The 16,175-nt window shown below is 42.7% G+C and overlaps 1 protein-coding gene across 3 annotated transcripts in view; it reads left to right on the top strand.

Moving 5' to 3' along the window:
• Positions 1–16,175, top strand: part of cep112 (centrosomal protein 112) — a 101,458-nt gene that overhangs the window by 62,107 nt on the left and 23,176 nt on the right. For all 3 annotated transcript variants that reach the window (XM_079646488.1, XM_079646487.1, XM_079646489.1), the window contains 3 exons: positions 312–542; positions 10,828–10,890; positions 15,596–15,745. In XM_079646488.1, the coding sequence (XP_079502614.1) occupies positions 312–542; positions 10,828–10,890; positions 15,596–15,745 (444 nt within the window). The remainder of the gene's footprint in view (positions 1–311; positions 543–10,827; positions 10,891–15,595; positions 15,746–16,175) is intronic.

Genomic DNA, 16,175 nt, shown 5'->3' with positions numbered 1-16,175 from the left:
AAGTTAAAATAAAGGGAATCCCTTTCCCACCCCACCCTGTCCCTCCCCCTTCCCACCCATCTTGCCATTTCGCAGAAATCATACTGATGTTTGTTAGAAATCGCCTGAGTTCATCCATCTATTATAGGATTTATATTATTTATATTATAGCCTAACCATTTATACACATCACATACATTCATAAAAAAAAAATCAGAACATTTCATCTGAATTGAAATTGACTCCTAATCATCTACAAATGCACCAAGGTGTGCATATATGTACAATCTAAATTTACACGACTGTACATTTCTATTTCCAATTCCTTGCAGACGATTTCAGATTTGGAATCTCAGTTGTCGAGTCTAAGTGAGGATCTCCATGGAGCCAATGAGAAGCACAAGCAACAGTTGGCTGAGATGGCGTTACTCCGGGAGGGAGAAAAACAAAGAGAATTCCTGGACAGAGAGGCATCGTTGGACCGGCTCCGCTCGGACATGGAGCGCATCCGCAGCGACCTTGAGGAAAGCCACCAGCAGGAGAAGGACGCGGCTCAAGAGAAGGTGGGTGAAGGGGTTCATGAAACACATCACATCACTTCCCTCTGTGGATAAATGCATTTCAAACTAAGGTTTCATAACATGTGAAACGTTCTTCAGTTCACAAGCAGTTTCTCACAAAACAGAGTGGATGGCGCTCGTGTTTGAAATAGCCTTGAACCAGTAATTAGGTAGAAAACACTGGGCAGAAGACGAAAAGCTGTGTTTATTCCTGCATACAGCTGTGGTTGCCTTTCAGCCTGTGGGAAGTCAGCTGCTATTACCACGAGAAGTGTTGTTATTGTATGTTTTAGCAATGTCCTTCTGCAGGCAATAAATAATTTGTATTTTTTCTTTGTATCTCAAAGTGTTTCTCTGTATGTCTGCCTCTTTGTATATCTCTTTCTCCAATAGATGTTTGTCAGAGGATATTGGAAAAATGTTGTCTCTATCAAGCTATTATTTCAAATCAGTGCAGACAGTGAGAACAGATTGAGTGTGAGTGTATGCTTGATGTGGACTTGTTGTATAGTGCTTTTATTCGAAGCCTTTTATAACTCTTGATCACCCATTCTCCCACACAACGTTATCAGCAAGCTACCAAACAAGGCACGTTCAGTGTTTCACCAGACCATGTGTACAGTAGGAGCGGGGGATCGAACCGATACAACCCACTCTACCTGCTTAGCTTTGACCGCCCCCAGAGAAAGAAGGCTTGCTCGGGTTCGCAACAGCCGCCGGTTCAGTTTTACAGATCAGTACGTCTTAATGTTTGCACATCCAAGATGGGGTTAAACTTTTGTACATGTGACCTCTAAGATTTACCCACAGACTCAAAGACTTGATTGAGAAATGTCCTCGTAAACACCAGAAAAAAACATGTCAAATTACTATTAAAGGTTTTTACTCCGTCATAGATAGTCTAAACAGAGTGTTGCGTCAGATAGTTATGCATCCCTAATGTTGTTATGGAACTTTGCCTTACCCTCTTACCGTCATGGGATATACACTTTTTCATCGTTCGGGGATTTAAGGGACAGTCACAAAGTGAAAACCACGGACATTGCCCAGCTTTACGTTTTGCTATCTTTGAGAACCAGGAAGTGCTTTAATTAGAACTTCTGAGGTTTCCTGTCCCTTTCTTTCTCTCTTTCTGTCTTTGATTGCTTCCCTGGCCACTACAGAAACTGGACCCCCGTCTTTGAAATCACCCATAATCTTGTGCTGGTCTAGCAGGAAGCTGACCTAAGGTGGTGTTGATCAGAACCTAATCCCTCTGCAGGTCCCATCAAAGAGAGCATTTTTCATTAGACACCAGCCCGCCCCAGCTGCGCAGCATTAGCCCCGGAATGCAGGGACCTCCGAAGCACCCAGCCGGCCATTTTGGCTCCATATGGCACACAGAACCTGGGGTACTGAAGGGAGAGGGATCCCAGGAGAAGAGTGTGCTTATTACAGGGTAATCCTCGTTTGAAGAAAATGACGCTATTTCCTATCAGTCCCTTTAATTCATTTTGGGATACGAGAAGGCTGTTTTGCAACTGAAAGATGATTTATCTGTTTTGGCTCACTTTAATTCCTCTCCCATGGGAAAAATGACCCACAGTTGTCGGGGAATCTGGAGTGGATTCAAAGCAGTGATGCTATATGTTGAACTGAGACTGATAACACTATAAGAAATGTGCTAGTTTCACTTTTCATGAAAGAGATTAATGATTTCTCAGTCCCTTCTTGTCAGCTCAAAGTACATTTCTTCTAACAAAAAAAATCACAAAAAGGTCGAAACAGCTTTGCTTTTTTTTTTCTTATCTGTGTCCAAGTTAGACTCGGGATTGGGGAAAAGTTTCACTTCTTCTTTGTGCCCTGTTTTTTTTCACGTGGGATTGAAGTCAGCCAGCTTTCAGATCCATATTGACTCGTTCGCCCTGTTTTGTGAGCTGAAATGTCTCATTCTTTTGATGCACACAGAAATGCTGTCCTCTGCAGTCCAACATACTCTTGGAAGCAGAGGGCAGCTTTTTTTTTTTTTTAACACATCTCCCAGATCCTGGAAAAAAGGCCAGAGAAATCCATTAAATCCATGAATGGATTCCCATCAAAGACGCATGCGTTTATGGGAGAGACAGAGAAGGAGAGAGGGATACAGAGGGATGTTTTGGGAGTAGACTGTCGAAGCTGTTGGAATGAAATAATGAGAAACAGAAAATCAGAGGAGATCAGACGTTAAGATTTGAGCTGCACCAAAAAGAAAAGAGCTGAGAAGGAAAAGTGATGGAGGTGGGCTGAGTAGAAGCTGTGGGGGGGGTTTAGTCTGCTTGCTATTGAAGTGTGTGTGTGTGTGTGTGTGTGTGTGTGTGTGTGTGTGTGTGTGTGTGTGTGTGTGTGTGTGTGTGTGTGTGTGTGTGTGTGTGTGTGTGTGTGTGTGTGTGTGTGTGTGTGTGTGTGTGTGTGTGTGTGTGTGTGTGTGTGTGTGTGTGTGTGTGTGTGTGTGTGTGTGTGTGTGTCGCGCACACAAACCCAGACCTCCCAATCTCCGTTCTCCACTGAGGGGCCTGTGAAGCTGCCTCTGTGCCTGATAAAGATGCCTCATCTCTGGGCTACAGTGAGCAGCAATCCGGCCTCCCTCACACCACACATGATCCAGTGGTGGAAAGTAACTAAGCATATTTCCCCAAGCACTGTACTAACAGAAGTATATTCTTCGGTGCTTTACTTGAGTAAAAAAGTCACGTCTGTTTAGTCTGGGTTACATTTCAGATGCCTATGAGTTATTAAAAAGGTCCACCAATACATATACATATATGTATATATTAACCTCAACTTGTCAGATGATTTTATGTCAATAACATGTAAAAAAAACTACATTTTGCGGCTATTATTTATACTTCTTTTTGTAATGTTTACATTGGTGTAGTGCGACCTTTACTCCAGTTAAGGCTCTGAATACCTATTCCACAACTGCCATGATACCTACCACATAAAACATAGGTTATCTTTTGCAGTAAGTGTGTATAATTAGCTTTAAGTATAGTAAGTGGATGAAAGGTTTTTCTGTTTGACCTCTTCACCTCACTCAGCTGTATAATACTCACTCCCTGCTTGTCAAACCTAGAGATCTGAGATACTGTAAGACAAAAGATCAAATAGGGAATGAATAACGTCTGGAACCTTGCATTCATATTTTCTCTTAGTCTGGAGAGCATGGCTTTTTGATCTGCCGTGAGGAGATTACATGTGCAAATGCTGCCTGATATGTTTGTGTGGACCCAGGTGTTTGTGCATAATTGAGTGTGTCATAAAGAGAGCGCAAACTTATATATATTTGGTGTTGGCACATGCACTCCAGACTTTTTGTATATTTTTAAAAACCCTCTTTCTGGTGGCTTTTAATTGCTTCTGTAAATGTCACCATGCACTTCCAAAAAAAAAAGGAAAGCACGTGTGTATTTGTAGTACTTTCAGGTGCATGTGTGTACATGTCTACTTTCACTTCAGATCAAAGGGCGAGGGCATTTCATCAAACACTAACCAAGTGTGACAAAACCACCTGGAGGCAAACATCAGCCAATGAGGAAGCAGCTTTTTGGCATGCAGTGGCCAATTCCTGCTCCCTGTGTCACAACACCCAATGTCCCTCTGGCCCTGTCCCATGTGTGTCCCTTCACTGGAAAGTCTCTTCTTAGACACACACACACACACACACACACACACACACACACACACACACACACACACACACACACACACACACACACACACACACACACACACACACACACACACACACACACACACACACACACACACACACACACACACACACACACACAGGTTGATTAGGAAGCTGGAGTGTGAGGGTCTGTGTCTTGAAGTTGCTTTTGTTTGTCCTACAGGGCAATTCTTTAAATGTTGTTCTTCTAGAAGTTCCAACTTGTCTGTTCACAGTGTATGAGCAGGTATAGTAGTCAGGAAGTTATAAGTTACTCACTTATAAAATGACACAGTTGTAAAGGGCTTTTAGATGACATTACACCGCTTGTCTGAGTAGATGCTGATGCTCTTTTGGAGCATTGGCTACAAACAACATCTAATACAAACAAATGTACATGATTTTGTTTTTTTATGACTTCTTATGGACTAGATACTGATGGTCGCTTAGATAAGAAAACACTTGTTTGTGATCAGTCACACAGCTGGAAACTGTGAATCCAGGGGAAGTGTATAACCTTAGCAAAGGCTTCAAAGCCTCATTTAAGTTGTTAGGAAAAGGAAATCCATTTGTGTTTGTTTGTAGTGCTGTGCAGAAAGCTGACCGGGCGTTCTTTTCATGTGGCCGGACACGCATCTGTTTTCACACTACGTCCCATGTGTGGACACAACCTTGTCCATCCTTACATGTGGTTTCCACTGATTGGATCGTAATGTGTTTTGATGTGTTCTGGTTGCTTTCACATCCATATTTAGAGCTGTGTGCATTTGTGAATGGACCACCCAAAATGTTTTTCGTGCAAAACCTGCACACTGCTGAATTTTGACTGATCATGGTCCCAGGCTTTGTTGTTTCCAGGGCTTCCTTTTTTCTGTGGATCAATATGTGTGGATCACTGCTACCTCTTGTTGATTTGACCTGTGTACTTTTGAAATCAGTTTACATTGACACAGGGAGACCACAAGCAAGGATGAAACAGTGTTGTGAATTAGTTTTTTAACCTGTATATCCTCTAAAACCACAGAGAATACATTATTATTGTACACTTGACAACATTTTGTTTAGCATCTAAACCGCTAAAATGACACTAGCTTTGATTTTCAGCTCCTGTGTGTGTGTGTGTGTACCGTTCTCTCTCTCAGCCAGAAGATGGTGGTACGAGGTTGTTGTTGTTGTTATTGTTGTTGTGGTAGCCACGTCTTGTTCTTCTCTCTTGCCCACTGTCACTGCTGACTTATTAGGTTGGTCCTCTGCCATTTGGAGATATACCAAATCACATTATTCCGTTGGTCATGGATTAGAAGAGGAGGAGAGAAACATAGGCTGAGGGATGATCAAAGAAGGCCCGAATCCACCTCACACTAACACACTAAATGGGAGACACAAAGAGATTGGGGGGGGGCAAAGCATAGGATCAGACTTTTAGGCGAGAGAGTCAGACATTTGAGTGTAAGGCTTTCAGATTATTGGATCAATGTGACTGCTATTGGTTTATGTTTACATCATAGCTTGCTTCACAAAAACACATTCAAGCGTTTGTGTGTGAACATATGTTGTGTGTTTGTGAACATGCGCAGATCTGTCTGAGCTCCTCGTTTCCTCAGTGCGCCGCACCATCGGGCCCCGCGGCGGAGAGAGAGAGAGAGTGCGTCACCCAGCAGATGAAAGAGTCAAAGTAAAGGCTCTGCCGTCCCAAAAAAACATCACACAGCTCCCATGCTCACTTTTTGAAGTCATCCAAAAAAGAGGGAGGGAAGCGACACACTTTCTCAATCGCATTAAAACATGGCGTCAGGCAGCTCCCATCTTGTTGCACGCTATAGATTACACTTTGGTTTGAAGTGGAGTTTTAAGTGGCATACGATGATATTGGGCTCTGTTTTTTTTGGGTTGGGTTCCCAATTCAACTCACCCGACATCTGAACATCAGGCAGACCTACTGATCAAAGTGGGGATGGAGGCATACATCGATGCGAGTTTGGTCTACCTCGGCAGGAAGTCAGAATTTCATCACAGTTCTATCAGAGTTCAACGACCAGTAAAATCACCTTTAGCATAAATATGGTTGTCATAGCTTAAAGGTGGGGTAGGTGATTTTGGAGAAACCAGCTTGAGTGCGCTAGAATTTGAAAATACACAACTGGAAAAAAATCTGCCACTTCCTTACAGAGCCCCTCCTCCAACACACACAAACAAGCACGTGACCAATGAGGGCACGAGATAAGTTTGTGCACAGATGGAAGGCTGACAGGCAGGTAGGCCATCCAGTTATTTTAGCCGGGCCGGTTAAACTGATTGGTCGTGCTTTTTACAGTACTACGGCTTCCACAGATGGAAGTTACTACACATTTGTTGTCAAAGCACTTCAGATATTCATTGATATCAGGATGTTAAGAGCATTCCATGGGATATAACAAAAAGTGTATCTCGAGCCGGTTTCTCAAACTTACCTACCCCACCTTTAACAATAATGTCAATGGTCCACACAAATCTGTACACAGAAAAGCATAAATTAGACACTTTACCTTTTCTGTGATTGAAAGTCGGTCCACCTGCTTATGTTAAAGCAATCTGCGATTCCACAAGCGACTCCACCCATGAGGCATTCACAACCTCAAACTACCTTTCTTTTCCCTGACCTTCTGATTTGGGTTAGTTTGTTAATCCCACTCACGCTGATGGTAATGGATGTAATTGGTTTTCTGATACCGAGATCATGCTGAGTGTGTACTCACTGAACATACTGATTCTTGTGTGTATGTTTATCTGTGTATCCATGCCTGCGTGATGCATTATTTCTGTACTTCCTGTGATGCTGCACTGACAGTGAGCAGCGGGGATTAAGAGAATCAGTACTGACAGGCAGTGATGGCAAACTGTGAAATGGAAATAAAGTCTCTTGTCATTACCGAACCAACACTCTCTCCAACGCAAACTCACAGGCAAACGCAGCAAGACAGAAATGATTACAGACAAACGAGCAAACAACATCTCCCAGTTCTCCCTCGCTGGCAGATTGACTTCTTATGATAATTGTTCTGAGAGACATACGTATTGAACAGAGGATTGTTGTGAATTTACAATGCTGCCACTAAAATGGAATGCTTCGCGGAGCAATGGGGAAAAGCTTTTCTATCAAATCATGTTCTTTTTGCAAAGAAACTAACCCTCCCTATTATTCAATACACAGCTGTTGTTCAAACCGTTAGAGCGTGATGTGTGACATTCTTCATCACTTTAGAAACTTCCATGCTCTTTACCGAATAACCCGTCAGTTGCGTGTCACATTGTGCTCGTTCTCTCTGTGGAGATTGACATCGCCATTACGTCAGTTTCAGTTCAGCTTTAAGAAGATACTGAAAACCATAATTGCTCTTTAGCAATGTGAGATGATTGGAAACATATCGGGGGGGGGGGGGAATGCCATATGGAGGCAATATCCTGCCCAGAACTATTGAGTGCACTGAACAGATTCTGGAAATTCTGAAAACAGGCATACTGACTTTAACTAACACACACACACACACACAAACACACACACACACACACACGTAAGTTATCATGTGTTGGCATGTTTACTCTATTGAGAAATGTTAACCTTGGTTTCTTCCTCCTTTAGCAACAATACAACAGTCCATTCCAAAGAAAATGAGACTCTACACCTTAAGCAAATTTCCCTTTGACAGATCAAACTGTGTGTGTGTGTGTGTGTGTGTGTGTGTGTGTGTGTGTGTGTGTGTGTGTGTGTGTGTGTGTGTGTGTGTGTGTGTGTGTGTGTGTGTGTGTGTGTGTGTGTGTGTGTGTGTGTGTGTGTGTGTGTGTGTGTGTGTGTGTGTGTGTGTGTGTGTGTGTGTGTGTGTGTGTGTGTGTGTGTGTGTGTGTGTGTGTGTGTGTGTGTGTGAGAAAGTTGTCACACGTTTTCCGCCACTCCTGTCAATTGTCTTTTTAGTGTGCACATGTCCGTATGTGTCTATGTGTGTGTGTTTGGCCTGGTTCCCACTGCAGATTATTAATTACGTTCTGGTAAGCGGTGCATGCCTTGCCTTCAGATCCACTTCCACTCTCTTTAACACACTCACACACACACACACACACAAGTACACATGCACAAACACACACACACTTCAAAGCAGCCGCACTCCACACAGCTAGGATTAAGAGGCGATTGAAGAGCCTGATACAGCCTCAAAGTGCCTTCAGCACAAAAATGCCTTTGGCAGGGCACAGGTAGTCTCTTTGAAAGTACTTACTCACACACACACACACACACACACACACACACACACACACACACACACACACACACACACACACACACACGGTTGGGCTTTTAATTTAGCTCTGATTTTCCCTTTGTATTTGTCACAGTTCTGCTAGGCTATTTTTTCATTGCATGTTCTATCCACATATTCATCTATTCCCAGCCATTTTGAATGTGTGTTTGTTGCGCTGTATAATATATGATGTGGTACAATGCTTCCTGCTAAACCCCCCTGAGTGACTGTATGTAAAAGGAATAGGCTAGTAGCAAGCCCTTTATGTTTTTATGAAACATCTGAACCTGTCTGCATCTCAATATGACCATATGTTTCCACGAATACACTCACGTGTGTCATTTACAGTAGAGAGTCACACACACCTCATTACCTCACAGTCAATTACAATGGTGAATCTGATGTATAACTTTAGTTGATGTTAACAGTTTCACTACTGAGACACATTGAAGTCTCATCCTTTACTACCACTTTAAGAAAAACATATTTTTCGGTTATTTTTATGAAATATTTCGCCCAAGATTGTAGTCGATAGTATCTTCAACTAAGCTGTAGTCAGGATGGAGCAGTCGGCAGGATTAAAAGGAGACAACCAATGTGTCAGCTGTAAAAGAAAACATTGAAGGACTCGATTTGCGCCCCTCTCCCACACACAGTTCTTTCTCTCGCCTCTTCTACACCCTCCTTTTGTCTCCCCCTCTCTCATCAGCTGCTATAGGGCCCCTAGGGACGAGCGGGCTGCCACTCAGAGCCCTGGCGCAGGAAGACAGGCTGGTATCCTTGGTGACGGCTCTGTGTTTCTGCGGTGACAGGTGTGTCCGCTCAGAGCCGGGCGGCGGTGTTTGTCAGGAAGTGTTTGGATGGGGTGCAGAGTCCAAATGCAGCTCAGGTGTTGATGGCTGCGTCGGGTGTGTTCAATGAAACCGTGTTTGTTAGAGATTCTCCGTCTGTCAGTGGCTGTCAGGGCGAGAGAGTCAAGCAGGTGTGTGTGTTGGTCGCTGTATGCGTTTTTGTGTATGAATCAGGTTTACAGCATTTCAAGACATTTATAAATACATTTCTCCATGCCTGGTGTTTTTAGGATACTTTTCCCACTTTCTTTTTTACTTTTTAACTAAGAATTAAAACCATAGAGGTGTTTTTCTTTGTTGTTTATCACTGGCTCATCAATGGCATAGCCTAAGTTAATCCACAACCCCAGAAAAATCATAAACACGTTTATTACCAGGAATTCGACTTGGTGTTGTGGTGCATACATAAAAGTAAAAGAAAAATTCAAAACACAGATAGAGAACTATTTTAAGAAAGCTATAATCACATTAAAAAAGAAATATAGCAGTATTCCCATTGAAATATAATGAAATAAAATATGTGCAGTAATACAAAAAACAGATATTGTGTACATTGTGTGCAAAACTACCCTGCTTTTCAAACAATGACCTACTGTAAATCCCCCATTATTTTTGAGCTTTAGTTTAACTACAGTGCTCTTCACAGTGCGTACAGGCAGCCATCGACAGCCCCATCGAATTCCAGCACTTCACACCTAATTATCTCACACCACTTTTCAGCTTCTCATTGAAACTCTGGCATCACAACACAGCTAGTTGAGCGGAGGCAGATCTTGTATTAGACACTCGCAGTCTTTGCTTCCAGCTGGCTAGCTTCCCATAGAGAAACGACTGAAAACAAAGAGCCGAGCGCCGCTCAATAAACTCCTAACAACAATCCCCATTCACTCCCATTCCATCTCCGCCGTGTTGTGTCTCCCAGCTTCCACCGATCATCTCTCTTTTTCTTCTCCCTATAGCTAATTGGCATCAACGTTTTAATTCCCCCGCCTGCCCCCCTTCTTGTAAAGTGATGAATTGTTGGCATGGGATCAAAGGGGAGTGGTGCCCATTGTGCACCGTGCCCGTCACTACCTGCTGGCACACGTGAGCGTTTGGACTGGCGCTGTGCCAAGGGGCCACAGGCCGGTGCCGCCGGGACACACTGCCAGGAGGCAGAGGTCAACATGAGTGTGTGTGTGTGTGTGTGTGTGTGTGTGTGTGTGTGTGTGTGTGTGTGTGTGTGTGTGTGTGTGTGTGTGTGTGTGTGTGTGTGTGTGTGTGTGTGTGTGTGTGTGTGTGTGTGTGTGTGTGTGTGTGTGTGTGTGTGTGTGTGTGTGTGTGTGTGTGTGTGTGTGTGTGTGTGTGTGTGTGTGTGTGTGTGTGTGTGCACTTCCTAACAGAAGATTCAATTTCACAACCCTCTCTCTTTTTGTTTCCCTATCTGTCTGTCTGCATATCTCTTTCTCACACTCCCCTCTCCCTTCATGTTGCAGGCCAACAGCAGGTTGAAGCAGATTGAGAAGGAGTACAGTCAGAAGCTCGCCAAGTCTGCCCAGGTAATCAGTTTTCTCTTCTACCCTTCATTTTCCCCCTCTTTCATTGTGTATGCCTCTTTTTCAACTGAGACGCTTTAAAGATTGGATAAATGTACTCATGGGAGAGGTGAGGAAGCATATATGTAAACACACACACACACACACTCTTACACACACGGCAATCCACCTTGTGCTTTACCCTTAAGCAGAACACACACATCCCATAACTAGCAAAAGGTCTGTGCAGAACTCGGGCAAATAAATCTACACAGGAAATGTTATAAAAAGAAAAAAGTCTGCTGTCAGGTGTTTCTCTGTGCTCTTCCTGTTCCGTCTCATCTCCTATGTCCAGAGGTGTTACCGAGGAGAAAGGCCCTCCTGATTTGTGTGAAGTCAGGACAGGCTGTCTGGTATTATACTGATAGGTTGGATCTCTTTATAGAACAAATAGTTAACCTTCATGCTGCACTTATCAATATGCGATAACTGGAAAATCAAGTGCTATTGTGCAAGGGGCCCTCCTAGTTAGTTAAATAGAAAAGTAAATGGTAGGCTTACCTTCATCAGGTGGCCAGAAATGACTTTATATCCCCAATGGTTAAAAATCTAACCATGCTACATAAATATTCAACCAATGCTTGACCTTACTCGTGTTAAGCACTTTTTGTAATACACACTTGTTCTGTGCACTGGAAATTGCTTTGCTACCTAGTTTACAAAAGAAAAAAACGACTCTCAAGCAGGTAGTTACTGATCCTTCTTTACCTCTTTACGTTTATGTTGTATTTAACATCAGCAAACCCCAACGTCATTGAGAACATGTACTGTAGAAGAAAACATTATTTGCCTATAATTTTCCGTGTGCTATCGCTGTAGCTCTCATTGTCCATCATAGGAGCTACTGATACTTAGCTAGCTCACTGTGCTAGCAAGTAGCCTCTGAGTGACACTGATGCATTTGTGCCCTTTCGGACTAATCGCACTATAATTGTCCTCCACCCTCTCTCCCGTCCCTATAATGCCTCTTTACGTCATCTCCATATCTGCTTCTCTGCCTCAGCCATCATCTGTCCACACTTCCAATGGAGGGCCATGTGTTTCACATTATGCTTGTCTCCTTAGACAGAGCCAATTTAAAACTGAGGTAATTATTTCTCTTAACTTCCCAGGACACATTCTGTCATTCAGCAAAATGTCTCCAAAAGTTTAGGCAGATTTAACCTCATCAGTTTAAAAGATCCCAAACTCCTCTAAGTAGTGTTTACATTACAAAAGAAAAGAGTTTTCTTGATTATGTAGCCGGGTAAAATATCACAATCATTTGGCCGTAATTGCTTCTCGTTACCCGAAGAGGAGATTCAAAGGGAGGGGGGGGGGGGGGGTTGTTGTTATGCTTTCTTTCTTCTCCTCTTTTAAATCCCCCTATTTTGGGTTGGCTGGCAAAGGCTCAGAGTTGAAAGCGGGGTTGACAAGCAGATGTTGTGAGAAAACGGTAGCTTATTAGGTTACACAATGCTCGACTTCAAAAGAAGTCGGATGCTGTGCGAAAGTTCAGCCATGTTTGCCCGCTTTGGCGGAGCGGTGCGCCGCCACAGACAAAGCAACAAGTGATTAATCCTCTGTTTTGGGGACACGAAGCTGGCACGGGTTCAACAAACAACACTCTCTCTGACATTAGAGAGAAGTCTCTGTTGCCCGGAATACAACACCTTTGAGGAAGTGTGTTTGTTATGCAGAGGGTTCCGTTGAAGGTGCAGGGATTTTGAGCAAACATTAATAATAAGCGTGATTAATGCAGACTATTTGTCGCTGGCTTTGTTTTAAAAGGTGGAACAGGTGGGGGGGTTTGTTGCCTACCCCTTGGGGCAGCTCAGTCAAATGTAAACAAGAGGCCTTTGAACCTCAAAGGCTAACCCCAGTTGTTAACCCCTCCGTGTCTGACAGGGGGCATCGCTCTTCAGCCCAACTGCATGGCTAATAACCCAATTAAAAACATACCACGCCATACATTATCCTGAGGGGTCTGGAGACACAGCCCATAAGGGTATATGTTACCATGCATGCACACACACATCCCTCTCTCTTACATCTTTGCTTTTGTCTCTCTTTCTCTGCCTCTCTCCTTCTCTCTCTCTCTCTCTCTCACACACACACACACACACACACACACACACACACACACACACACACACACACACACTCTCCTAATTAGTGTCTCTCCAATCCAATCCTGTGTGTTAAGCGTCTGGCTGTGAGTGGTCCTCCTGGGTGACCTGTGAACTGAACAGGGCTGTGCTCCCTTCCCCCACTTAATGATCAGGCTACAGTGGGTGGTAGATCATTACTTTATCCCTGAACGTCTCACCGTGGGAGTAATGTAGGTAGGAGGTGGAAGGGAATTTGCCATGGGAGGCACAGTGCGTGTTCTGAAAGAAATGGGTTGAAGTTCACTCCATATGCAAATATAACTCATTTGTTTCTGAATAATTATTCACATGTGACCTCTTAGGCATGTATAAACCAAAAAGGGTCTGTTAAAGTATTTATTCGAATGTAGGGATGAAGCTTTAGAGAATCATTGCCCGACTCTTCGGCTCAACACAGCTTTTACTGTTTATTCACGCTTCATTTTGGGTTTACAGCCCGCAAATTCACTGGTACTTACTCTCATCAGTGTCGTTTCCAGTTATAGCAGGAGATAGTTTTCAGTGAAAAAGATCTGTACGCTACTTGCCCAACACTAATTAGCAGACAAAGACAACATAGTTAACATAGTGGCAGCTAAAGAGCCAGATAGTTCCCTCAGGAGTATGTGGAGACCAAAACAATGTTTTTGAAGTGAATATTTGACTTCTGAAACACAAGGATAAATTCATTCTAATGTGTTTATGTTTTGATTTGGTGATATGTATGTGAAAGTCCGTTACAGTTTTAAATAAACATTAACGTTTTAAACATAAGTTCATGACTAAATGTGCTGTAAGTGATAAAGTCATCACTGAGAGTTAACTAAACAATAACATACCTTGTTATTGACTGACAATACATTATCTTTGCTATTATTTTATTATTTAAACTACATTTAGTCTCTCAAATAATTCCTTACAAAATATTGAAATTTAGTGGGAAATCATTTCAGAAATGTTGCAGATTAGTTTTATTTACCTAAATGATTCATTTACTATTCTGCTCCACTTTTCTGGTATAGAGCAGATTGTTACAATGCATAGCCATTAAGGAAGACTGATGATTTGTCTGTCACGATGAGTTTTCACCTCATTATTTAAAAGACTCGCCAAATGTGAGGTGTATGCAGCAATAAAGAGGTTGTGATTATTTCATACATTCAGTGTTTTCTTTTCATATATTATTGCAAAGCATCTTCTTTTCTGTTTTAACCATTGTTTTAGAGCATACGTTATTCATTATCTCTGGTGAATAGGCATCAGACCCGCCCATTGATCTCCACATTTTAACCTCTGGTTCGTGGGGAGGTAAGCCTGCCTTCAGCCCTAAAGAGATGCCAAACAAGTCTAACCAGACCAATTACAGACTTTAAAAGGTCTGGCTGGCTATCAGACAGAGAAAGGTGCTGTGGTGTGTGTACATGTACAGGAATAACAAGACAGACAGTTGAGTTCACATGTTTAGAGTGCCGCCACCGCCTGGGGCTGAAGACCAGCAGGGCAGGAAATCCATATTGTGAAATAATTATTACGCCCAGAAATGATGTTCCCATAATAATGTGTCATTTGTTGCTTTCATGTGGCTTTCCTGCTGACAAAATAAGCCTAATCTCCCTCTCATCTCTCTATCCCCCTCTCTCTCTCTTTCTCTCTCTCTCTCTCTCTCTTTCTCCCCGTCTCTCTCTCCCCCTGCCTCTGTCTATCTGTGTTCGACCCGTGCTACTCTAACTCCCACACAATGTACAGATTCCAGCAGGGCTAGTCCTGAGTTTGAACATGGTAAACAATTATCTGTCTAGCCCAAAGCAAGCAGCAGCACTGCCCCCCCACTACCTATGTCTCTCTTTCTTTCTCTCCCCCCTGCTCTCTCCATTCCTCTCTCTTTTACTCCCTCTCATCTTTTCTCTTCCTTTCCCTGACAGTGGCTTAAATAGAATGTTAATTCTTGACTGGAGGATTTCAAAGCAGAGCCAGTTTCTTTTCATCTTGGTGTGCACCGCAAGTTCACCAACACAAAGTCACTCCGCTCTTCAAAAAGGAAGTTGTTTTTTCCTTCCTGTCTATTTTGTTTTAACCTCCCTCTTTTTCGCTCTCTCTCTGCTTTCTCTGTGTCTTCTGTCTTGTCTCAAAAAAGACATGAGACTGGGGAAAAAAAAAGTGTTTTTCAAAGTGATTGTCACTGCCATCCAAAAGCATGACGAAAGCATTTTCCATCTGATACGAGTCATTTTCTGAGACAAGTGAAATAAAGCAAATCAACATTTGGTTCAGTCAACCTGTTTTGCATTTTGCATCTGGCAACAGGTTTCCTCTGCACTCTGGTCTTTTAGTTTATATCTTGTTTTAAAGTTCGTAAAACACATGAGCTTGTTAGGCAATGGGAAAACTTTCCCAAGAGCAGATAGGCGTGTTGCAGATATTTTTTTCTTTTTGGGTATAACAATATGTGGCTAGTTCTCCATCTGCTGATTTTCTGCCAATCCTTTTCCAACTCAAAATGTAAAAGTCACATTTTATTTTGTGTCTCTTCTCATCTATAGTTAATTGCGGAGCTACAGACAGCTTTATGTTACATGAAGGAGGAGGCTGTTCGTCAGCAGCAAGCAATGGAGAAACAGTTGGAGGAGTCCAATGTCCGATGGGATGAGGAGAGGAGGACAATAAATCACCACGCCGATCGAGCCAACAAGGTCAGTGTCGGGCCCTTAGGAATCTATGCAATTGATTGCATTCATCAACATTGTCATAGGAACCTTAATGACTCATTAGGTGTAAAGTCCAGAGTGACACTACTCCATTATTGAAGTTTTGTCAGCATATGTTAATAGAAGCACCTAAAATGAAGAGCAGCCCCAAGAATATTAGAAGACATAATGACACTGGAAAGAAATACAAACTTTAAGGGAAAAAAAGAGCAATGGTGTTATAAAGTATCCCATATCATCCCGGTCGATCGCAAGAGTAGTGTGGGTAGATCGCATGGCATTGAAAAGAAAAGAATTTTTTTTTTTTTTTTTTTTTTTTTTTATATATAAAGTTAGCCTATCATCCACCCTTACTATGGCATTTGCCACTTGATTGACGTACAAGTAAGTCAGTCTGAGTTGTATCGTGCCATAC

Source organism: Notothenia rossii (assembly GCF_949606895.1).
Source record: "Notothenia rossii genome assembly, chromosome: 8".
Classification (NCBI taxonomy): Eukaryota; Metazoa; Chordata; class Actinopteri; order Perciformes; family Nototheniidae; genus Notothenia; species Notothenia rossii.
Note: the sequence above shows the minus strand (reverse complement) of the source record. Positions and strands in the feature narration are given on the sequence as shown.